The sequence below is a fragment of the Coenobita brevimanus genome, chromosome 101 (assembly GCF_032717465.1).
Source record: "Coenobita brevimanus isolate Jiangsu-jjx chromosome 101, ASM3271746v2, whole genome shotgun sequence".
Lineage (NCBI taxonomy): Eukaryota > Metazoa > Arthropoda > Malacostraca > Decapoda > Coenobitidae > Coenobita > Coenobita brevimanus.
The window spans coordinates 3,512,323-3,537,318 of NC_137054.1; the positions used below are offsets into that span (position 1 = coordinate 3,512,323).

At 41.3% G+C, this 24,996-nt stretch overlaps 1 protein-coding gene across 1 annotated transcript in view; it reads left to right on the top strand.

The window, feature by feature from the left end:
- Positions 1-24,996, top strand: part of LOC145414889 (protein white-like) — a 73,942-nt gene that overhangs the window by 48,182 nt on the left and 764 nt on the right. Inside the window, exons 2-14 of the mRNA XM_080284306.1 lie at positions 1,187-1,352; positions 3,072-3,162; positions 4,594-4,738; positions 5,607-5,678; positions 8,091-8,189; positions 9,951-10,189; positions 12,314-12,436; positions 13,206-13,410; positions 14,762-14,902; positions 15,843-16,000; positions 17,747-17,817; positions 21,026-21,131; positions 22,817-22,994. Of these exons, the coding sequence (XP_080140432.1) occupies positions 1,187-1,352; positions 3,072-3,162; positions 4,594-4,738; positions 5,607-5,678; positions 8,091-8,189; positions 9,951-10,189; positions 12,314-12,436; positions 13,206-13,410; positions 14,762-14,902; positions 15,843-16,000; positions 17,747-17,817; positions 21,026-21,131; positions 22,817-22,994 (1,794 nt within the window). The remainder of the gene's footprint in view (positions 1-1,186; positions 1,353-3,071; positions 3,163-4,593; positions 4,739-5,606; positions 5,679-8,090; positions 8,190-9,950; positions 10,190-12,313; positions 12,437-13,205; positions 13,411-14,761; positions 14,903-15,842; positions 16,001-17,746; positions 17,818-21,025; positions 21,132-22,816; positions 22,995-24,996) is intronic.

A 24,996-nucleotide genomic window follows, 5' to 3' on the forward strand; every position in this document is an offset into this window, starting at 1 on the left:
ACGACGGGCGCGTAGCACCCGTCTAGCAGCAAACTCTCATCCCTTTTCTGTCCAACTCTCTAATGCAAGAGTTAACCGTTACTCCCAGTCCTTCATTTATGCAACAGGTCAACTCTGGAACTGTCTCCCTCTGTCTGTATTTCCTGCTTCCTATGATCTCCAGTCTTTCAAACACAGTGTGTCCAGGCATCTGGAAATGATCGGATCTTGAATTTGGCTCTCTCTTGTATTTTGTTTTCCTCTCGGAAGGAACAGTTTTGTGGGCTCGTTGCCTTTGGTTCCTTCTTCCTCTCATAAAAAAAAAAACACACACACACAAGGACAAGCAACATCGTATTTAGACGGTCACATAATTCCAAGGTTGTTTCTTCTTGTCCATAATTGTTTCCGACACCACTGAGCAGAAGGAAAGAAGGAATAATGAAGAGCTTGCACGAAGCCTTTATATGGCTATGTGGCGCTAAGACTGGCGATGAAGTGGTCTTGGCGTGAATGTGGTGTAAGGGAGAAAAGTTCAGTGTCCATGGTATGTCCTTAAAGTACAGGGTGGGATTTGCTGTCTCCCTCATCTTCTCTCTATTCTACCCCATCCCCCCCAAAAAAAAATAAAAAATAAATAAATAAATAAAAAGATTTGGATTGTTTACCTGGTTTTCAGAAATTATACTCCACAGAGCATACCATAATATTTGTTGTATCCCTCACCACCACTTCCTTCCATGCCACCGAACGCTGAGGAAATATAAGTCATGATTATGTTCCCTCTCTGACGACTTCCTTTCCTCTCCCAAAGCATGAAGGCAATGATACAGCTCGATTTTATTTCTATACCTCATCTCATTTTCCTTCCTCACCTAGAGCAAGGAAATAAAGGCCACGAAGATGTTCCTTTTCCCACCACTTCCTTACCTGTCACGGAGAGTGGAGAATATATATCATGATTTTATTACTTTCCATATACATTTCCCTTCCTCTCTTAGGGCGCGGGGAAGATAAATATACAATAAGCTTTATTTCCACCCTCTCTCATACTTCCCTTCCTCTCTTAGGGCACGGGGGAGATATATATACAGTGAGATTTATTTACCCCCTCATTCATACTTTCCTCCCTCCAACCAGACATGAGAGAGGTATGACCCACGTCTGTATTCCCATTCTCACCTCCCAGTTTGCCTCTTCTGTACAGGACATGGAGGAGATAGAGCTTGGTGAGAAGTACGAAGAGGCGGGGTACTCTGGAGGAACCCCTGACCCAGCAGCGGGGGTGACCTACGCCTGGAGAAACCTTAACGTGTATGCTGGCGGACGTGGTTTCATCAAAAAGTCTCCAAAAGTCCATATCTTGAAGAACGGTGGGGGAGTGAGAAAGTGCGAGAAATGGAGAAAATGAGAGTGAGATTGTGAATGAAAGTGTGTGTGTGTGTGTGTGTGTGTGTGTGTGTGTGTGTGTGTGTGTGTGTGTGTGTGTGTGTGTGTGTGAGAGAGAGAGAGAGAGAGAGAGAGAGAGAGAGAGAGAGAGGCCATGTGTGTAGTTTTGTGGATTTACTAAACTTTCTATGCACATATATGTTTGCTGAGCTTAAATGTTATCATGAAGAACAGTAGGGTGAGACATACTCTTTTAGTCCTTTGTTTTCACCTGACAGGGTTAGGCCCCTCACCCAGCTTGAATAAGATACAAGTCATGCTTGCCTGTAAATTGATAAGCTTTAGTAATGCAGGAGGAATGTGTCTCTGGCTGCTAATTAGATCAACCCACAAGTCTGTTTATACATGGTTTTAAGGAACGGTGAGAGGATATGCATCTTCGTCTGGTGAGAATATAAATACTATGCAATGGGTAATTGATTACCATTAAAGTGCCAAAGGATTCTCCCATCTTAATAAATATGTTGCAGCATGTAAAACACGTTACAAGTTCTCTATCCCAAACAAGAAATCTCGGCCCAACAAGTTAGAGCAACTGTCGCGGGAGAAACTGACTATTTTATCGAGGTGTCCAAGTGCCCCACTTTCTCGGTCTCTAGTCAGATTAAGAACAACTAGCGTTCGCTGAGACAGTCGGCTGCAAATAGATTTTCCCACCAATTACAATAATAAGTCTGTATAACTGCAGTCTTCTTTCAGCCTGCGCCCTACATTTTGTTCGCGACGACAAGTGATCTGGTCATGTGACTCCACCTCTATAAGTAAGATATTCATGGTAATATTGTTACTGTACAACTGAGAAAGTGAAAGTGTTTTTAAACCCCTACTTCACAATGGTTAATAATAAAACGCTTTCGAAGGGAGGTTGCGGGAAGACTGCATGCCTCCTTTCGTACAGAAATCAGAACGTCAGATCTCATTTCTTGTATGTCGTGCATTTTAATAACGATATGGAAAACCAGAGATTTGCATTTGCCATCCCGTCCTTAGGTTTAATATTATGAACGTTAGAATTTACCTCTCATAGATCAGATTAAAAAAATTACCATCTTGGTCTTGAGAATTCTGCCACTGCTCGACCACCTTACTTACACCAGCATCGCATACTAAAAAGCTGTGATTACAGGGAGCCTAATCTACCTCAGTAAAATTATTAACTGACTTTAGAATATATCCTACAACAGGAATTACAGCTTGAAGGTATAAAAAAAATACACTGTACTTCTGTTTTGTACTCATTCTTTTATATGTTATGTTGTCACTGTTGGTACAGTATAGCTACAGGCTGGAGTAGTGCAGGTTAAGAATTTCAACAGAAATGTTGACTCGAATGTAGGATGCATAAATAGAAAAGTTTCGCTCAAAAATGTGTATGATGATGATGAGAAGGAGATAACCCATGTTGACGATAATAATTCTGATGTTGATGACAGTGGTGATGCTGCTGCTGCTGCTGATGATGACGACGATGACATTCATGTTGGAAATGATGGCGATGATGTTAATGATGATATAGTTTATGATGTTAATAATCGTGGTGTTGTTTGCAATAATGAGTTTGGTACTGAATGATATTTAAGCTGATGTCATGTGAACTGTAAATGCAATGTTACAGTCACTGATACTGATATCTGTTGTTGCAGTGTCGGGGTTGTGTGAAGGAGGGCAGCTGTTGGCCATTATGGGTGCTTCAGGGGCAGGCAAGACCACTTTACTTAACGTCCTCACATTTAGGTGAGTGCACCATCGCCTCGTTTAAATTTTATGTAATTATATACATGTATTTCCAGTGTACATGTACATGTACTGTATGTATATATATATATAATCTCTCTCTCTCTCTCTCTCTCTGAACCCAACCCTACCTACGCCACCATTAGAGGGTTTCCTGAGGGCAACCCTCCATAACGAAAAAGTGTTCGGAGTTGACTATGCTTTGCACATTCTTACTTCTTCCTTTTTACATTTACAGAAATAAAATCACCATGATATAACCCTGCCAACTCCATATGTACGCTTCCATATTAGCAGTCTATCTGATATCATATTTTTTCATGCCAAAGTTTGCCAACTGGACAATACGAATGACCTTCACGTCATCCTTAATACAAAATCAGCTCGGTTCCATGTATCCTCTTCTGGTCGGCCAGCGTATCCTTTATCCACCCTCTTATTTCCAGAGCACGCAAACTGATGTGAATGAATTGCCTCTGTCACACTTTCATTGTTCTATCAATCCATTTTATTCCACTGATCTGTTCTTTAGCCTTCTCGGCCAGAAGTCCATATCAAATCAACTTCTGTGTTACCGGCCAGTTTTCTATTAATAAATTTATCCGATGAATCCTGAAATGTATCAAAGGTTCTCCATTGCATAAGTGGTCCTAGCTCCACTACTTCCTTTACATTCATCAATCAGTCAATAATCCAGCAATTTCCATTTCAAAGATATATCAACTACATCAATATATTTCTATTCCAGCCACCAGTCGCCTATTGATCGCTATCACAAAAACTTTCCAACCCTGTCTATCCACTTCTGTTCCCCATCAGCCTAACCTCTTCCATTTTTTTTTTTTTTTTAATCCCAGAACTCCCATATAGCGAGATCGAGGTTGACAGTTACATTAAAATAACTGATTCGTCGTCACCATAAAATCTCGGCATCACCTGTCCACTTCTATCCCATCAGATAATAGTCCATTCATCAGGTGAATAGTGACAACTAAATGTCCACATCAGAAAATCTCAGCTATACATGTTCATTTTTATTCCGTCATCCTCTAACCCGCAGGACATTCTACATGGAGACCAAGGATGACACTTGCACCGTTCCCATCACAAAACACTATCATTTCCATAAGTCTATCGTCTCTTCATACCCATCACAGAATCATCTCAACCCTCACTTATCGACGTTTGTCCATCCCAAACACAAATCACTCTCAGCTCAGTAAATCCAATTCCCACACACTATCCTCAGTCTCTTGCAGATAACTCTCAGTTCATAGATTCAATTGCTTTCCACTATTCCATCCTTCTCCCCTCTTACAGATGCCTCGCAGGTCACCTGACCTTATTCATCCCGAGCAGTCTATCCTCTGTTCCCCACCTGTTTATCATCTGTCCCACCTGTCTATCCTCTGTCCCTCTCGCTGTCACCAGAACGCGTAAACTGGACATCAAGGGCGACATCTACATCAACGGGCGTCCAGTCAACCTGCGGACGATATCGGGTGTGTCGGCCTATGTGCAGCAGGAGGATCTCTTCACGGGGGTATTCACCGTCAAGGAGCAGCTGCACTTCAATGTGAGGGAGTGTGTGTGTGTGTGTGTGTGTGTGTGTGTGTGTGTGTGTATGTGTGTGTGTGTGTGTGTGTGTGTGTGTGTGTGTGTGTGTGTGTGTGTGTGTGTGTGAGAGAGAGAGAGAGAGAGAGAGAGAGAGAGAGAGGGGTGAACTTAGAGCAAACACTCTGGGAAAAGAAGATAGGAACTTGGATAAAGGAACGGACTGAAGTGAAGCATAAGATGGACATAATAAAATAAAGCCAGAAATGGTTACGGGCGAAACAAATAGCTTGAAAAGAATCAATGGAATAGAAGGCAAATGACCAAACGAATGGAATGGTAGTAAGCGTAACATGATTTAGAAGCGATATGATATACAGAACCGTGTTTCTAGACAACTTTGGATATTTCGTAGCTCATTTTCCTCAGTGATATATCGTGTGCATTACACTTTGAAGCTCTCATTTGTAATTACTTGTCTCTACTAACGACAATGCTTATCTCAGGAATGTACAAAAGGATAACTGTAATACTGAAAATAAATCGCCTGGAAGGTGTGCTAAGAAAGAGGTACCATAAAACACATCCTTGAGATGCACAGTATGTATGAAAAGCATGGCAAAGGCTGACAGTCTAGCGAGTCGCGCAGAATGTTGTGAGGTCTTTGATCAACAGAGTAAAATAGATTATGGTGTGTGTGTGTGTGTGTGTGTGTGTGTGTGTGTGTGTGTGTGTGTGTGTGTGTGTGTGTGTGTGATAACTGTAAATATACAGTTACTCAGACACACAAACGCACACAGTCTCTCTCTCTCTCTCTCTCTCACTTTGCCTGCGTGCCTGCCTGTTTGCTTACATATCTGGCTACGTCTCATTTTTCCCTTGTATTCCAGGCTCAGCTGAGGATCGGAAAGGAAGTGTCACAGAGAGAGAGAAGAAAAAGAGTGGCGGAGGTAATGACGGAGGTGAGTGAAGTAACGAAAGGAAGAAAATAAAGGGTAATGATGAAGATATGGAGGTATGTGAAGTAATGAAGAGAGGAATGAAGTAAAGAGTGTCGAGGAAATGAAGGTCAGTAAAGTAATGAAGAGGCGAATGAAGTAATTAGTGGCGATGAGGAAATAGAGATCTGGTGAAATTAATGTTTAGTTCGAGTCAGTTGTGTTTCCCTTAAATCAAACCAAGGAGGCAAAATTTTACCTTAATTAGTTTAAACCTTAGATGTGGAAACAGTCGCAGTATTACGTAACTGAAGATTAGATTTTGCTTGATGGACACAAGTAGAGAAGGACGTGAATGGAAATTAATTATCTGAGAAGAGCGTGTCATACGGAGAGAGAGACAGACAAATAAGGATGTCTGGGAATGTTGTGCCGTTAATGATGATGATGATACATCCACGCTTACCTGGAACAGCCCTGTTCACTGGTTCATCCCTCCAGGCGCGTCTGTTGGTATTTGGTGCAGACATTGTATCCAGTTTCTTTAACATGCATCCGTGATTTAGCAGTCAACTGCAGTGCATGTAATGTACAAAAAATAACCCTAGCCTCTATCCCTTCTGGGGTGGTTTCTGATTAACGTTGAAACAAAATTACAGAGTCGGGTATTCACCTGTTTTTGTTGTGCAAGTGAGAGAGTGGCACCAGACAGATCCTAAGTCTGAAAACCCTTCATGAAGAACGAAATTCAAGTTCTTGGGCGTAATCATTGTTTCCGCTTCAGTGATACATATCAAGAGAATCATATTCATTACTTACCTAATGCTGCTGTGAGTCCTCCCCCTGGCGTGTTACACTTCACCAAGATAATGTGTGATAATATTACTTGTTACAGCGCTTTATTTAGCATATTTCGTCACAACATTTTCTTTTCAATGATTTATCTCAGTCTAACTGTGACATAATTTGCATCAGTAGTATACAAGATGACCCTGGTGTGCAGTGTGCAGAATATATTGCCATGTCTGATTTCAACCTCTGTGTAACGAGGCTCCAATCGTCAAAAACAATATATGGATAGAGGACGGGTGGGATGCAAAACAACCATTGATAAAGTGAGCAATATTAGAAACACCTAACCACCTCCCGCTTTTGCCGTAGATGTCTTTTTATTTTAGTGTTACCATCTCCAGGGGACTGTAACTATTTTTAGTGGAAACGTTTCTAACTGGATGGATCTGATAAAATCTTCACCAACCCCACTACTAAGCCATCAATAGTGGGTGATGTGAGGAGCCAACTGATACCTCCAGAGCACCACCACTTTTCACTGAGCAATGTTTACGTGGGGTCTCGATTGCAAGGCGGCATGTAAACAAACTTCTGAGTTAATTAGCACCATCATATTTGTAAGAAAATGCACTCACTTTCTGTAAAATTAAAACTGGATTTTGATATATGGTAGGAGGAAGAATGTGGCTATTGCTCTTTAAATCTCTACTTCATATTTCCTCCTATCGTGTCGCTCTCGTCCCATTTTTTTTTTCTTTCCCTCTCAACTCACGTCCTCCTCCCGTTCCCTTCCCCTCAGCAGTGAGCGGCTCGAATCTTATTCACGCAAGGGCATGTCAGTTTGTCGTAACACACATTTTCGGATGGCCATACGTTCTCGAACCATGATCCTAACATTACTGACTTGGTGTGAAAGTGTCCGAAGTATAAAGCGCTTTTAGAAGCAAGTTAAAAAAAAAAAAAAAAGTTCGACTCTCATGACTGGCAGAAAGCGACTGGTTTTCCAAAGAAAGAACTCCTTTATCCTTGCCATATGCTGATCTGTTCCATTATGTGTGCTATGAATCGGATATAAACCTGTGTTGTTGATCTTGATATATGACCTTCTCTTTTGACATACTGTATTGTTTTGAAAAACATTAGGTCTCTCGCGAGTGCGTGCTTGATAAAGTGCATAATACGTCATCAGATTAATGGGTTAATAATAAGACCATTGTAACCTACTATTACTGACAAATACTGATGTAGTGATAAGAGTGAGTTTCATAAACTCTGGGATTGAAACGAAAAGAATAGTACCGTATTTGCAGGTTCACCCTCGATATACGGTCTGCATCTCTGTTAGTCTTGCTGTCATCAGACTCTCCTAAATGATTAGATAGATTTTGTGATGCTTGGCATGGGAAGTTAATTTGAATATCCAATTGCCACTGATGATTTGGATTTTCCCCCATGATTATTCCTCCTACCATCTTTCACCTTCTCCCCCCATTTGTAACCTTCACTACCTCACTCATATTCCTATTTCCCACTTTTCATTCACCTCACTCACTCTGTTCACGTTGTCCCCCTACTTACTGCACTCATTCCATTCGTCCCCTCATCCCTCTCCCTTTCACTCACCCATATCTTCCCTGTCCTCAGCTTGGCCTGAACAAGTGTGCGGACACCCGAATAGGCATACCGGGGCGCATCAAGGGCATCTCCGGGGGTGAGAAGAAAAGACTCGCTTTTGCTTGTGAGGTAAGTGTTCAAGGGTGCTGCGGGCTTGTAAGAGTTGTAGGTGGTTGTTGTGGGGTTGTGATAGGTTTGTATAGTAGTAGTAAGGAGAGGTCATTTGCTTCAAGGGAATTTGGATAGGCGTACCGGGGAGCATTAAGGGTATCTCCTGAAACGAGAAGACATTCGCCTTCGCTTGTGAGGTAAATGTGTTTGTGGTTGAGGTAGGCTGGTTTGTATTCTAGGTGCCTCAGGAGACTTTGGAACACCTCCTTTAATGCTTTATTCAGCACTCTACACCTCAGTATTCTCAGGTATGTTATTGAATCAAAGTATGTCAATATTTAAACAATCTGAATAGCACGCAAGCTGTTCTCAAGTGTAATATTCAACGAGAAGGAGCAAAGGAAAAAGAAGACGAGGAGGAAGACGATGACGACGACGATGACGAAGAATATGAATAAGAATGAGAAGGAGAAGAAGAAGAAGAAGAGGGAGAAGAAGAGGAAGAAGAAGAAGATGAAGAAGAAGAAAATCGAAAAAAGGCGTGCTTCAGGGTGATACAATTTCTCCGAAATTTTTTAGAGCCTGCCTTAAAAGCATTTCAGAATGCTAGAATAGGAGAAAGGCGTTAACACTGATGGAGAAAACTTGAACCATTTATGATTTGCAGGTGATTTTTCTTAATCTCAGAAATATCAGAGACATTTCAAGAAATATTAAATGATCTAACAAGAGAAATTCTCATAACAGGTCTAAAGGTAAACCGGAATAAAACAAAAGTTCAACCCAAATAACAAAAGTTCAACCCAGATACAACAAAGAGTCATCAAAATAAGTGAAGAAACACTTCAAGAAGTGGAGGAGTACAAAATACTTGCGGGTAAATTATCAGGGCCGTCCGCACGTGTTACCCTGTGTTTCTAGTCTGTCCCGCTGCATGATACCTTATAGTCATCACCCAATAAACTAATTCATTTTATTTAATTAGCTAATAGATTTACAGTTGGCTGTTATCTTGTCTCTTCTGGGGGAGGCTTACTTAAAACAGGAAGCTTTCTAAGAAATTCAAATGTGAACTGCATCTTGACTTTTACGTCATTTACAAGCGAGTCTAGGGGCGACCTCATTAAACATTAAGACAACTGTTTCTTCTAAAGTGCATGCATATGAAAGGACAAGATGAAACTCAAGCGGTTACATAAGTAGTCTAATTATTAATTAATTGAATCGTGGCCTTTTCTCACAGTTCAAAAACGTAAATACATAAATATATGAGTCACTAAACAGTACCGGATTAAATCTGGCCACCTGTGCCAATGATACAAATAAAAATATGGTAAATTTCGCTTGCTTTATATTAAGGAGGCGAATAGAAATATCTGAAGGATGTTTCTGGGTCGCAAGCGGCAAATTAGGAACCTCTCTTTCATAGGTATCTTACTGGCCAAGCTTTATCGACTTAATCTTGCCTTTCCACCTTCATTCCAGCGCCCTGTCTGCGTTATAGAAAGTATATGAAAAAAGTATTTAAAAAAAAGTCTTGTTTGCACGAAACCACATATAATTACTTTATATATAGTTACTGACATACATACATACACACACACACACACACACACACACACACACACACACACACACACACACACACACACACACACACACACACACACACACACACACACACACACACACACACACACACACACACACACACACACACACACATATTAACCCCCGCCACTCCCGTTCTTTCTAATTCTCACTTTCATTTCCACGCAGATGATCACCAACCCCCTACTCCTTCTCTGCGACGAGCCCACCTCTGGCCTGGACTCCTTCATGGCCCAGAGCGTGGTGCGTGCCATGAAGCGGCTCACGGGCATGGGCAAGACCGTCATAGCCACCATCCACCAGCCCAGCTCCGAGGTCTTCGCCATGTTCGATAGGCTTCTCATTTTGGCCGAAGGGAGGGTAGCCTTTCTAGGTACCGTCACGGAGGCGCATGCATTCTTTACTCGGTAGGTGTGTGTGTGTGTGTGTGTGTGTGTGTTGACAGCAGGCAATGCGGTGCTTTGGAGCCGCCATTGAAGTGGTCGAGCCTGCCACTGACAGTGAACAGTCGCACTCTCATGAATCATTAATAATATATCTTTGTGCGGACTTATGATTCAAATTAATGTTTGTAATGTGTAGAGGAATTATTTTTTTCTCAAATAATTGAGAAGAAATGAAGGCAAACTACTTATTATTTTCATAGTAATACGTAAAAAATATTTATCCAGCTAGACTAGCATCAAATGAACTCCAAGATCCTCATTTATTTTGCATTAGTAGTCTTTTACTGTACTGAAAGAGGTGGAGGTACATTACTCACTATTGGCTGGAACGAAATACTTTGTAATTGCCCTCTTCAAGTCGATTACTAGCCGATATAAGTAAAAAATCGGTACGACGCTCGTAACATCCCAAATATCCAAGTGGCGCATGCGCATTGAAGGTACAGTCCCAGGGACAAGATAGACTCTGCTTTTGTTTACTAATATTGCGGCACCCAAGATTTTGTAATATTCACATTTGAGGACATCAAGATAATTTCAGAAAGGCTGTCTTAGATAAATATTTTTACAGATCAGCTTCTAACTAACTGCTCTATGCTGCAAGATATTACCAAATTCTTCTGTTACTGTGCTTTCATTTCACCAAAAATTTTGTGTGCATGTGGGACAAGGGGGATGTTATTGATAGTGAGGTGTGAGTTATGACTGTGTTCTACCATAAAAGAGGCCATTCTGAGTCTTTTTGTAGTACACCAGTCATGAAGTGTGTGTGGGAGTGTTAAGTCATCTGGGTAGGAAGCAGTGTGTACTTTGTGAGTGAAAGTGAAAAGCACATATTTTTATATATATACATATATTTTTCTATATATACTTATTATAGAGAATATATTCTATTCTGGATTGATTAGCCACTTTGAGAAATATATACATACTGTATATGACACTATATTATCCAAATTGTTTATTTTGTAATTTCATCATTCATAATCTGAGGAAATTGATGGCCACCCCTATTAATGCACAGGGGAACAACAACAGTACGATCCTGACATCTCAGATTCTCAGCGTGCGTCCTCTCGACTTCAGTCCTGCCTTCCGACCTCTCTCAGAGCAGGCAAAAAATGACTGTTGACCGTTCCTGGATTTGAGACGGTTTGTCGAAATCGCTGACTGAAGGCGAATTTAGGCATTAATAAATTTAAGTTAGTAAATCGTCTCAGAGGAGGAAAATATGACTTTCCTTATTGAAACCATATATTAAGAGATACAAATCTACTCATTTCTAAAGAATTAACATAGAAAACATTAAATTATAAGGGATGAATGAGCTGACTAGTTGCTAGACTTGCCAGATTAGAATATTTTTACCTTTTTGTATGACTCATACAAATGAATAAGCTCTTGTTGTGTGTATTCATTGGAGAGTGTAAGTGGTTTTGTAAGTAGGAATGACATTAATCCTATCACAAGTGCACACAAACAAATGCAGCATATGATTCATGAGCATGCGTGTTCTACGACGTCTGTGGCAGGCTCGACCATGACGATTGTCAATTGTCTTCCACCCCATAAAGCACCCCACTATATGTACTAACTAGCTGTCACTTGCTATATATGTCCTGAAATTACACGTATTTTTTCTGGATCAAGGAAGATAAAGTAATTAATAGTGATTCCTTTCATATCGCAATTAGAAAAACAGTCGTTGAGATCTGTAGGTTCAGTAGACTTGAAATATCCACTCCAAGGTCCCATTCGACTCCCTATCCTTCATCATCTCGAACACAGCGTCTTTACATATCCTATTCTTTGCTTAGCGTAGGCCTATCCCAGCCTCCACACCATCTCTCTCCCTCTCTCGTGTCTTTCCTTTCCATTTGCCACTCCAAACCATTCCCACACTCCCCTCTCCCTCTCCATCCCTTCGACTCTCTCTCTCTCTGTATCACGATCATCATCATCATCATCATCATCATCATCATAATCACCATCATCATAATCATCATCATTATCTTCCTGCTCCTCTTCCCTCTCCACGTCTCTCCTTCTCCCGACTCTTATCTCCTCTCGTCCCCCTCTCCCCAGGTTGGAGCGCCCCTGCCCCGCCAACTACAACCCCGGGGACCATTTCATCTATACCCTGGCCATACGAGGCGGCATGGAGGAGGAGTGCAGGCAGTTCGTCTCACACGTATGCGACTCATTCAGGTACTGCTTTAGGAGGATATGTCGGATTATATATATATATATATATATATATATATATATTATATATATATATATATATATATATATATATATATATTTTTTACTGTCTCTGCCTCTGTGATGGGTGTAGAAATGTGGGGTTATGTAATTACCAATTTTAGGTGTCTGGGTCATATTTTAGGTGTGATGTGTGGGAAACTGTGAGATTATTTAGTTTTAGCTTCGATTTGTCATTACCAGTACATGTCGCGTGTGTGTGTGTGTGTGTGTGTGTGTGTGTGTGTGTGTGTGTGTGTGTGCGCGCTTCAACATCGTCTGATGCGTATTATTTAAGTTTTGTGGATGTATGTATGTATGTACGATATATAAAATAAAGATAAAGTGCATCATTACCGGGTTATATCCCCTAAACAATCGGTACATTTTCTTCTCTTTCCCTCTCACTTATCTTCCTCCCAACTCAGAGAGAAGGAACCAGATATAACTGAGCACATATACTACGCCATGAAATCTTCTATAGACAATTATCCCATTCCCTCTTTCATCTCTGCCTCCTTTTCTCTCTCCTTTTCTTTAACTCTGCTTATCCATTGAAAACTCAGAGAGAGACAGGAAGCAATCTGACACGTCAAGGAAGTTATAAAGCTCAAAAAATATTGGAACATTTTGCTCCTCCTCGCTCTCACAACGGGACTACCCCTCATATCTCTCTCTCTGTCTCCGTCTGTCTGTCTGTCTCTCTCATACTTTCCTCCCTCTTGTCTATCAGAGACTGGGAGGGACAAGAGGTGAGCAAACACATCGAGAAAGCCATGCAGCCCCCCAAAGAAGGCGATGCTCTGGCCACCATCAAGCTTCCCAAGAGTCCCTACCGGGCCACTTGGATGAATCAGTTCCTGGCCATGTTGAGGAGAAACTCCCTGGAAATCATCCGGGACCCCATGTTGCTGGGAATCAAGATATTCCAGGGTCTGGTGAGTAGCAGGGGGTGATTTGGAGTGGGAAAAGGAATAGGAAACTACGATGGGAAGGGGTGAGCTGTGGTGTAGGGTGAGAAAGATGAGCAGAAGTGGTGAGTGGGCAGGGTGTGAGTGGTGAATAGAATGAAGAGTAAGGAGTGGTGAGGATGAAAGGAGGTGATGAGAGGGAGAAGGGGATAGGTTGGTGAAGGAGACGGACGAGTAGGAGCGATGAGTGGGAGGGGTGAGGGGAGAGTCGGTGAGGTGAGTGGGATTGAGAAGAGGGATACAGTGGGGAGTGGTGATACCGAGTAGGTGAGGGCATGTGGAATCGGGATGGGGGTTGGCTGTTGAAGAGAGAGCTGGGTAGGATGTGATAAAAAATATGGTTAGGCGATACAAGCACGAAACGATAGATCTTGAAAATATATTTGCAGAAAGGAGACAGCAAAGACCGAAGCCCATGTCCATATTTTCATTGCAGTGCTTTATATTGTGCTGCTTTCAGGTGACTCTTAGAATTCAGAAAGATCTCTCATACAGAAAGTTTATGAAGGCTTCGTCTAATCAATCGAGTTCGAAAAATATTTCCTGAGTTGAATAAAATCGTCTGGCAGAGGCTAGAATCAAATTAGAACTGCATAATGGACCGAATTGCTTTAGAGATTTGTCAACACGTCTCACTCCTGCTGCTCACCCCACTTATTCTTCTCTCTCTTCCCATTCAGGCAGTTCTCTCTGTCTTTATCAGCCCATACTCCCTCCAAAAACACACTGTGCTTTCTAAATACCTGACTTAGCCCACTAAGTTCTCTGACTCATTCCTACCTCACTACTTACTCCTCTTACCACTCATCCCTATCCTAGACGCATCCCTCTCATCCTACCTATAATACTCGTATACTAGCACCTTTTTCAGATCCTATCCCCTCCAGGTTCACTCTGCTTCTGTATTACCGAATCACATTGGTGGTAGGTGGTGGCGACCATCATCCACTAACCTATGTAGTGCTGCCTACTCCTTCCTTCAACCTTTATCTTTTTGTGTGTGTGTGTGCGCCTGTTCTCCTCTCTACCTATTTGTCCCATCTCTTCTGTCACTTTTTATTACTCATCTTTTCATTTCAGGTGGCTTTGCATTGAGTGACAGGCCTAATGGTTTCCTGTAATCCAGAAAACCATTTACAGTGCTAGGTTGTAACCATATAACCAACCCAAACGTGTTACCTACGTGTCAGAAAGTGGGTTGGTGGAGGGTTAATGCCCCTCCAAAGACAAACGGCCACCCCTTATGGGATTATAACGTTTTGCTATAGACAGATAGATAGACACCACTCATTTTGCCTATCCCTCTCCGCCCACTCAGTTCTTCGCGATTGTGTTTGGCCTCATCTACCTGGACTTGGACGCCGACGGTATGAACGAGACAGCAGCAAAAAACATCACGGCCGTGCTCTTCGTCTTCCTCACAAATATGACTTTCTCCAATATGTTCCCCGTCGTCACCGTGAGTTTTATCTAAGTTACCCCTGTTTATTTATTATCGACTGTCTTATTTATTATTTAGCCCATTCAGTTACTGGTTATCATGTTAATTTTTCAGCTATCCTATATACATTGTCATCATTCATTTATGGTAATGGTGAGGGTGTTCGTGATGATGATGATGATGATGATGATGATGACGATGATGACTGACATACTGTTTTTATCAACGATTTTCAATGCATATTTTGTTCTTCACATTTTTTCCACTTTCTGTCCATCTTCGTCTACAGACAGTAACCTTCGCTAACATTGCTTTACGTGCCACCTTGGGTTCTTAATCATTTACTGCTTGCCTAGTTAATGATGTGTATAAAAAAAACATTCTTTTCATTTCTGCATATTCAATATCAGTTATCCGGGAGCAACTTACACTTTCACTCATGGCTTGTAGCCTGTTATTTCTCTCCTTCAATTATTAAGTGCCTTGACGATTTAATGACCCACATGTATTCTTCGTCAGTGCTGTTCAAAGTATCATTATTATTATTATTTTTTTTCATCATCAGCTTCCACTTTCACCATCCTCATCTTGTCTAACAGATTTCATGATTTTACCCTGAGTTTTATTCTTTGATCTTTTATGCCTGTATGTTTTTTTAACGTGTATATATTTATTTCAGTATTTACAGGTTTATCGTGATTTTTGTGCATGATTGACATTTTGTTGTTTCCTTCCATATCTACCCCACCAGCTTATAGATTTTCCTGTGTCCTCGTCTATGTCTGTCATTCTGTCTTCCTGTCTGTGTGTCTGTCTATCTAGCCATCCTATGTCTGTCCATCTATCCATCCAATATGTCTGTCAATCTATCTATCTATTTATCTATCTGTCTATCTATCTATCTATCTCATTCTCTATTTCCAAACCCTTCATTTCATGCCTGTCCCTCTCTCGCCAGACCTTCTCCGGTGTGATGCCCCTCTTCCTACGCGAGCACTGGAATGGACTCTACCGCACCGACGTCTACTTCATCGCCAGGAATATCGTCGAGTTACCCATCTACGTCATTGGACCGTTCATCTTCATGGCCATTGCCTACTACATGGTCGGCCTGAGGTAGGACTGAGGTGGAAAGGCTTGAAATGTACAGCTGAATTCACAAGTCTATGGTACACTGGGGGGCTCATTGGGTAGGCTAGAGAAACAACTGTGATTTCCTCTAAGTCGTGGTGCCTTTGCTTAAATAACATGAAATGACCTCTTAATGATGACCAGACTGCTTACTTATGTATTTCCTTTGTATCGACGCAGGCTGATAGTTCCAGCTTCTGTAATAGGAGCTTCTGACCTTGGTAGTATGTGGCTGTGTTTAGGCTGATTCGGGGTGAAGAAGTGGGAACTCTGCTTGGCTGGTTGAGGAAAAATGGAAAATCTACATGGTTAGGATCAAGGCAGGCCGGAGTGCAAAAATGGCAATTCTATGTCGTTGGGAGCAAGTGGGTTAGGATGGAAGGGTGAGAATCCTAAGTAACTGGAACCGAGTGGTTTTTGTTTGGGAAAATGTAAGATGTATGTAGTTACTTCAGGTGGGATTGGGGTGGAAATGAGGAGGATATCCGAGGTTTGTTGCTTTGTTCGCAAACAAACCCATCAGTTGACTTTTGATTGGTTGATCTCAAAATCAGTGTCCTCTGTTCTAGCCTTACCCACAACCCTTCTGGCAAGTTTGGTTTTAACTGGATAAAAATTTGTTTTAAAGCTGACCTTCCTAGGTCAAACTATGACCTAGCCCTGTCACCTGACCTTTAACCTAGTATTATAAAATAAGGTCAATCCCTTGGTTCCCAGATTTGGCTGATATAGAAACAAACTCTTTGGTTTATTTTGTTTACACACACACACACACACACACACACACACACACACACACACACACACACATATACACATACACATACACATACACACACATACACGCAGCACGCACATCGAGTCAAACAATATCTTGTTCTCGCTTCACGAGTGTGAGTGTAACAATGAAGCTTTAGGTGAACATTGTGAACTTGAAGTAAGATTTTTAAACTTCATAAATTTTCCATGTCGGGAGTTGTTCAGATGAGAACTAAATCGCACACAGTTTCAGTAGGTTGGCACAATTTCTTCCACAGTTCAGGCAAGTTAAGTAAATCTGACTTCATGTATAAATTTTGACATGGATTCAGACAAACGAAAATTTAACTCCTTCAATAGGACGGCCTTTTGTTTTTAGATCATGTAAAAACCAATCAGTTTTATATAACTAAGAACGTGCTGAAATAGATAGAAACAATTTACAATAGCTTTTTCAGTTCTTAACCTCTCCTTTTAGTTTATTCTTGCTGCCTGCAGAAAATATTCGGAGTAGGTGAGATATATCCTATTAAAAGAGTCTAATTACGGTGTAAAATTTATTTTGGATAAAGCCTGATACATATCTTTTTAAGAAAAAACTATTTTCAGTTAGGTTTCAGAGAGATAATTTTAATGTTATTTTTCAGAGTATTGCTTTTTTTTTTTTTTTTAATACGTTATTATATGCACTTCATACAATGTTCATATTAATTTTTCGGCGTATTTGTTCACCCTATTTATACATAGCAGTATTAGTCATCCGCTAATTTCTCTGGTTGTTGTCATTTATTTCACCACTCGTTGATTCTGTTTCATTCCTTTTAGTAATCAGAAATCGAATAATTGCTTTTATTTCTGTAAGGGACTTGGAACTTTCGTCAGGGTATAGTAAACGCGATATTGTGATGAGTCTTTATTTTGTCATGGATTTATCGTCTTATTTATTTTCCGTTTCTCGCTCCCTTGCCACAGACCCGAGGCAGAGTACTTCTTCATCGCCTCAGCTATCATCATCCTCGTGGCCAACGTCGCTGTATCTTACGGTGAGTCTTGTTCTTACTGTATTTTGCGATGCCGTGTTGTTGTTCGTATTTTGTAATGCTTGAATAGGAATGAGCTTTTTGATTTTTTAATAATGTTCAACTTTGAAAACTGTGCTTATGTTGTACTTTGTAATGCTATACGCATTGTTGCACTTTGTAATATTGCTCACGGTACTGCTGTGTAATTCTGTGCATTGTTGTACTTTATGTGCCTTTTTTGTGCTAATTTCTACTGTTGTTGTGCTTTGTAATGATGTGATATTGAACTTCGTGGTGATGTGCAGCTGTATACTGTGCAATGCTACGCTAGCATTGTAGCAATGTAGTGCTTTATTATTGCTGTATCTTGCAATACAATCCGATTCGTGAGCTTGGTTATTTTACTCGATAATGATGGTGCTGACGGGGAGCCTACAAGTGATGGCGCTGTGTACCCTAAATACAACCAAGCAGCTGCGGCGTAAACCGGGGAGCCAAAATTCCTCAATTTTTCCTTGCACCACGCCGTGAGGAAGGGCCCTGGTCTGACCGTGGTAAGGCGCTGTCTACCAGAAGGAGTGCCGGTTCTCTGCACAGTTTATGTGATGTACTGTACCCGTGGGACGGCCCCACTGAAGCAGTTGCTTACCTGTGATCGACGGGCATGTCGGCCAGACACACCGGGACTACGCAGCAACAGCAGCAACAATAACAACAGCTTAGCAATGATGACTATGTTGCTGCTGCTGCTGCTGCTGCTGATGATGATGATGATGGTGATGATAATGAGGTGAGGGAGGAAGGCATTAATGATGATGGTGATGATGATGATGATGTTGATGATTATAATGATTATAATGATGTAACTAACGACCATCAAAGTGCTCTTTGTAAGCGCGTGACGAGCTAGCGAGCTTTTACATACGCCTATCATCATAGTTTCACCTTGGTGTAAATTTTCAACATTTCTGGTGAGGTAGTTGAACAATAACAGAGGAATAATTAAGCTAAAATATTTACTTTCTCACGTTTCTCTCTCTCTCTCTCTCTCTCTCTCTCTCTCTCTCTCTCACACACACACACACACACACACACACACACACACACACACACACACACACACACACACACACACACACACACACACACACACACACACACACACACACACACACACACACACACACACACACACACACACACACACACACACACACACACACACATACATATACAGTGCACGTGCACGCAATCAACATATGAACGAGAAAAACAAATCATACCTCTCATATGTCACTTTCATAGTGCTTTAAATCTATTTCATAGTGCAGGATGTCAATGGAAGCCCATGGTACATTCCCTTGGAAAGCTGGGATTCCAAGGGGTTTCTTCTGTCTGATGAGTGCTAAAATTTATTTTGTGCTCATATACCACAACATTTATTGATTGTATCAACTACCTGCTGAAAGAATCTTTTCTCTATCCCACATAGTAGAAAAGTTATTAGCCCCTGAAAACCATTGCTGTCAGGCCGTGCCGTGTCGGGTCGGACCGGGTCGTATCGGGTCGCTCATTTCTCAGCTGAACGTAAACATCGTTTCCTTACGCTTGCTCGCTTGGCTTGCTGCGCTTACCTGCTCGTAGTAATGATCATAGAGACACTAATAATAATGCTGTTAACGAAGCTGTTCGTAGTGAAGACGCCAAATGTGATTATTTGCCTTTGGTATTGTCGGCCTTGCAATCCTCCCTCCTATACCATCTCAACCTTCTTATGGTTCGGCTAACTCGAGTATATTATTTCAGCTAAAGCCAGACGATTCTTTTCAGCCAGGAGGGAGTTATAGGAGTAATAATGCGTTAATACTATTACCATTTATCCTTTCGTGGTCGGGATAACTCTATTATTCTTTTCCAACTAACCTCTGACGATGTTACGCTGCTAAGAGTGAGAGAGTGCTAAAATTTATTCTGCGCTCGTATACCGCATTAGTTTTGTACCCTCCTCTTGTTTCTATTCTTGTACTCTTCCCTCCTATATAATGCTAATGTTGTACGGCTCCCCTCTGTGCACCCCAGATCTCGTGCTTCTTTTTTCTTCACCTTAATTTCGTACTACACCCTGTACCTCCTTCAGTCCTTCACTCGGAAGACGTACCTGTTCAGTACAACAGTGTATATATTTTTAGACTACCAAATGATTTTACTCAATATAGGAAGGACCTCACGTAATGAATGGGTTAATGATGGCTATATCTAACCCCTACAATGTAATAAATTACTACGGATCTGGAAAAGAAGAAAAGTAGAATCTGATGGCAGCAAGGAAAAAAAAAAGATACGGATAACTCTCTGCAACTGACGGTGATCATCTTGTAACCATAACTCTTGTAATATCGACCTTTGTATTCCAGTCGCATGTATCACCCTAATTTTGTACTTGTATTTCTTGCACTGCTTGCCTTTGATTTATCTGACCCGTATCACCTCAGTCCTTCCCTTCGTATATATTGCATGTCTTCCACCATTAGACTAATTATTTTACGAACTAATACAGTAGCGACAACGGATCCCAACTGTGGGAAAATTGTGGGAAGGTTACTAAGCGTACTGCAATCCGCCTACCGGCTAATAATCGCAAAGCTCATCGGTCCCTACGTGGGGGTTCCTCCATTTATTAACCTTTCAAAATACTCAGTTCCGTCCCTCTTAAAGGACCATGGGCATCAGTGGGTGAAGGACGTCTAGTAGTGACTATATTAACGAAGGCAATATCTAACTCCTCCAGTTCGAAAAGCCTTCCCTATTGAGAATTAAACAGTTTGAAGATGGTAAGATTAAGATATATGTTGTGTGAATGCAGGGGTTAATCTGGCACCCCTCCCTCCGATACTCAGTCATTACATTTCTCCTTGTTATATCACCCTAATCTTGCACTACTCCATACCTGTAACTGGGACACATGTTCGATTCTCGTGCCAGTCGTACTATTGGATGAGTTTTTCCCCTTGTTCCTTTTTGCCCAGCAGTCCATAAACGGACCTGGATATTAATTTGAATGTTGATGGTCGTATTCAAAGTGAAAGTTGAGGCTTACAGAATTACTGATTGCTTGTCCTTTTTTTTCTGTAATCCTCATGCAGTCGATAAACATTAACCCAGCCCTTCCATCTCTTCCTCCCTGTTATAATTTATCAGCCTAATCTTGTTCTTTTCCTCCCCTCCACAGGTTACATGGTGTCATGCATGGCCAAGAACTACCAGACGGCCCTGGTTCTCTCCACCCCACTCACACTGCCACTCCTGCTCTTCGGAGGATTCTACATTAAGGATGGGTACCTGCTTATTTTCTTTCTTTCTTATTTTTTTTTTCCAAAGTCCTACTGTACTGTATATGAGTAATGTGTGCTTCCATTCTTGTTCTGGCAAACATTTTGATTCATGCCTTCACACTACTACTATCGTCCAACATATTATGCTCATCTTCACACTGCCACCCAGTATACATTGTCAGTCTTCACATACTGTAGAGTACTGCCCACTATCAAGCCCCAGTACCCACCACCATCCCAGGCCATCCTACTCACTTCTGGTCACTCAGCTCCCGTTTGCTGCAACACATTCTCACTCGGAGATTTCTTTGAAGCTGCAAGAAGTTATCCACAGTGACAAATTTTACACTGTTCTGATCATTACTTGTTGTCCTGTATACAAGCACAGCAAAACTCTGCAGCCCCGGTCCACAGCAGGAGACTATGATACTTGAGGGGAAAAATTCATAATACCATAATTCGTGCCAAAGTATTTTCTGTAACTGTCCTGGTAGTTTTCACAACGCTTACTTTTAGGATCTCCTCTTGGGGAAATAATGCTCTCTTTTAGAATCTCTGCCTGGAGAAACGCTATGTCTGTTGCAGTCCCAGTGAGGTTTGAAATGGGAAAAAGGAATGACCCTCTCGTACTGGTATATTAATTTTAGCTTTGCCTACTCACTCACCCCCAGGCTCTCTAAGGACTCCTGTACACGGTCAGTTACCCTGTATGGTGATCCATCATACGCTAGATCACTGGTGAAGCTTGGGGATGGAGTAGGTACAGACCTCTGTTCAGTTGACTGTTTGCTTATATAGAACCTTTTCGGTGCAGTTGTCATTTTTAGCTTCTATCTGTTCTGACTGCTTAACGTACACAATTTCTTCCTAACGATTCTTGGTGTGATCATAATATTTATTTTCGTCACATATCTGTATTGTTCCCTACAAACTTTCGGTACTATCTCCGTATCCATTACTTGTGGCCTACCATAAACATGTTCGGTATATATGCAATTCAGTAAGAAATTAGATCTACTGCCTTTGTCCACACAGATGATGACCTAGACTCCTGAAGGTCACTGATGGCAAGTGTAATGACAACACAACGTCCATTGCTGTTTTTAACTGCTCTATCTCTGGGATGTGACAGAGTTATACATACGTGGGCATGCAGTTAATAGAATCTCACATGTGGCTGCTTGAGAGGGGTTCGTGGTTCAGCTCTGCCGTCTACAAGATAGCTGCCTAACCACAGCTGTGTTACCATGCTTTCAAAACACTCTCCAAGACTGACTGTGTAAATGTGCCCTTACACGTTTTTTCCTCCCCCCACCACTACACCCAAACACACACACACATCCCCACTTGTGACACAAATAGCAGACTAGAAACATTGTCGTGGTTTCACAGTGCTGTGAATTGTTCAGATGAAAGGATTACATTTGCAAATGGTGGTGCATGGGTCAGCACATCCGGATTCCAAGTGGAAGAACTAGAGTTCTGTTCTCTGACCGATTAAATTGGTAGTCTCAGCTTGGTTTCCCTAAAATCATATTCACTCAGTAGTGTAGGTGGGGAGCTGGATGTTAGACTATTGCAGATTGTGTTCTAGGGGAAGAATGAGACTTGGCAAATACTAATTGTCTACCTTAATGACCCTCGTCCAGTCGACAGGGAATATATATATATTTTTTTAACCCCTACAGAACCGCTCCTGCCTACCTGGATTGGATCAGCTATCTCTCCTGGTTCAACTACGGCTTCGAGGCGCTGAGTCTGAACCAGTGGGATGGATATATGAAGTGCAACACTACTATTGATCCAGAGTGCAATAATGAGACCATGTTTGGGGATGCTGTCCTCTATTATCTTCACTATGATGATGTAAGTTATGGTGTTAAGCTAGGTAGGGTGGATGGTTGGATGGATCAATGGAAAATATGAATTATGAAAATGTGGATGGATGAGATGAAGGGGATGTACATGAATGGAGAGTATGTACGAGTATTATGAGAATGTGGGTGAATCAGATGAGGACCTGTGGATGAATGGATGGATAGGAAGTATGTTTTACGAGAATGTGGATGAGTGAGATAATGGTTATGTGGATGGATGATCGAAGTGAGTCACGGAAAAATGTATGGATGTGGTAATGACGTGTACTGGTCCATGGTTGGAAGAAAGTAACGAAATGATGAACGACGTATAGATGGAAAGATGGAACAACTTACTAATGTACAGACAAACTGGAGAGAAAATTGGACTGTGGATGAATGACCCAAAGAATGATGAAGAACTGGAATGCTAGATGGATTAGTACCTCACCTGTTTATGAAGAGGGATAAAAGTGGATGAAATGATGGAAAGACGAGATAGGAAAGGCTAGATGAATGACATTCATGGAGATGATCGTGGTAGAATGAGTAATGGACGAAAAGATGGATGGATAGATCGATGATGGATGATTGGATGGATGGATAAACAGAAGGACGTACGTATGAATGGGCGTAAGACGGCTATGCAGGTGAGTGGGTGATCTGATATACAGATAAAATAAGTAAGACTGAGTCGATGCACGGATGAATCACTGAAAGAGGATTTGATGGACGGACGGACGGATAGATGAACAGGCCTGCACAAAACTAAAGACTCTAAATGTAATTCGATATTTCTAAAAAATCTTCAACCAGAACTGGGGAGATAGTTGATTCTCTGATTACTACTGACTCAACCTTTTTCACCATTCCGTAAGTAGGAATGGGACATTTTCAAAATGGCGTCGTGTACATAGGGTAAAGGGGCATTTGAGCGAAGACGGTCGCAAAACCCAGTTCTAAGCTTATGAATTGTAAGACCTTCGCTATTCAAATGCAAAACTACTCGCAATGTATTGCTAACCTTAGTAGGAGTCGCAAAATCGAACCGCAAAAATGTCGATATGTTCTTTCTTTCTTCATTATCAGTCATAACTCCAAAATAAAAAGGCGTACACGGGCTTGCTATACACCAAAACGCTGCTTGTCAAGTGTAGATGTTTCTTTTCACGTTTAGTAAAGTATTCAGGCTACAGTTCGCGAGTTACGGCCTGGAAACTGCATCACGGTCACCCGTAAGTACGCCATTTTGCTCAATATTGATTAGCTACAACTCACCTACAGTTAAAAAGTTTACCAAAACTCTTCTTTTCACAGGAAGGCACCCCCGTACTAGTCTTTAAGTATGCCATGCATGAAACAATCCAAATCTAACATTTGCGTAATGCATAATTATAATTCCACAAAAAGAGCACAAACTAGAAAACACAAATTTTCTGCTAAAATGGTTGTTAAGAAGTAGGAATGGCAAAAGTGCTCATATAAGAGATGAAAAAAGTACAGAAACAAGAGGACATTCAGAATAGGAGGAGATATGGAGACCTATACCCATTACTACATTCCACCAGCTACAAGTTTGTGGATAAAGTGTGCAATGTAATAATGGATATAGGTCTCCAAATCTCCTCCCATCCTGAATGTTCTCTTGTTTCTGTGCTTTTCTCATCTCTTATCTGTGCACTTTTGCCATTTCTAGTTCTTAACAATCATTTTAGCAGAAAATTTTTGTTTTCTAAGCGTTAAAGGATATAAGTAAGCATTTGCTCTACATCTAAAAATCTGAGCTAGGTTGATGCTTGTGGTTCTCTTTACACTCATCCATTTACTCGGCTACATCCCTCGTCAAATCCTCCTCTCCCAGTGTTTTCTCTAGCCGCTGTCTTATATTTTCTTCCCTCTCGCCTTTCGAATCTCTTTCCACCTTTTGCCCTTGTCTAACGTCATCAAAAATTACTCACCTATCTCCTCTCTCTCTCTCTCTCTCTCTCTCTCTCTTACTCCCCTTCGTTTCC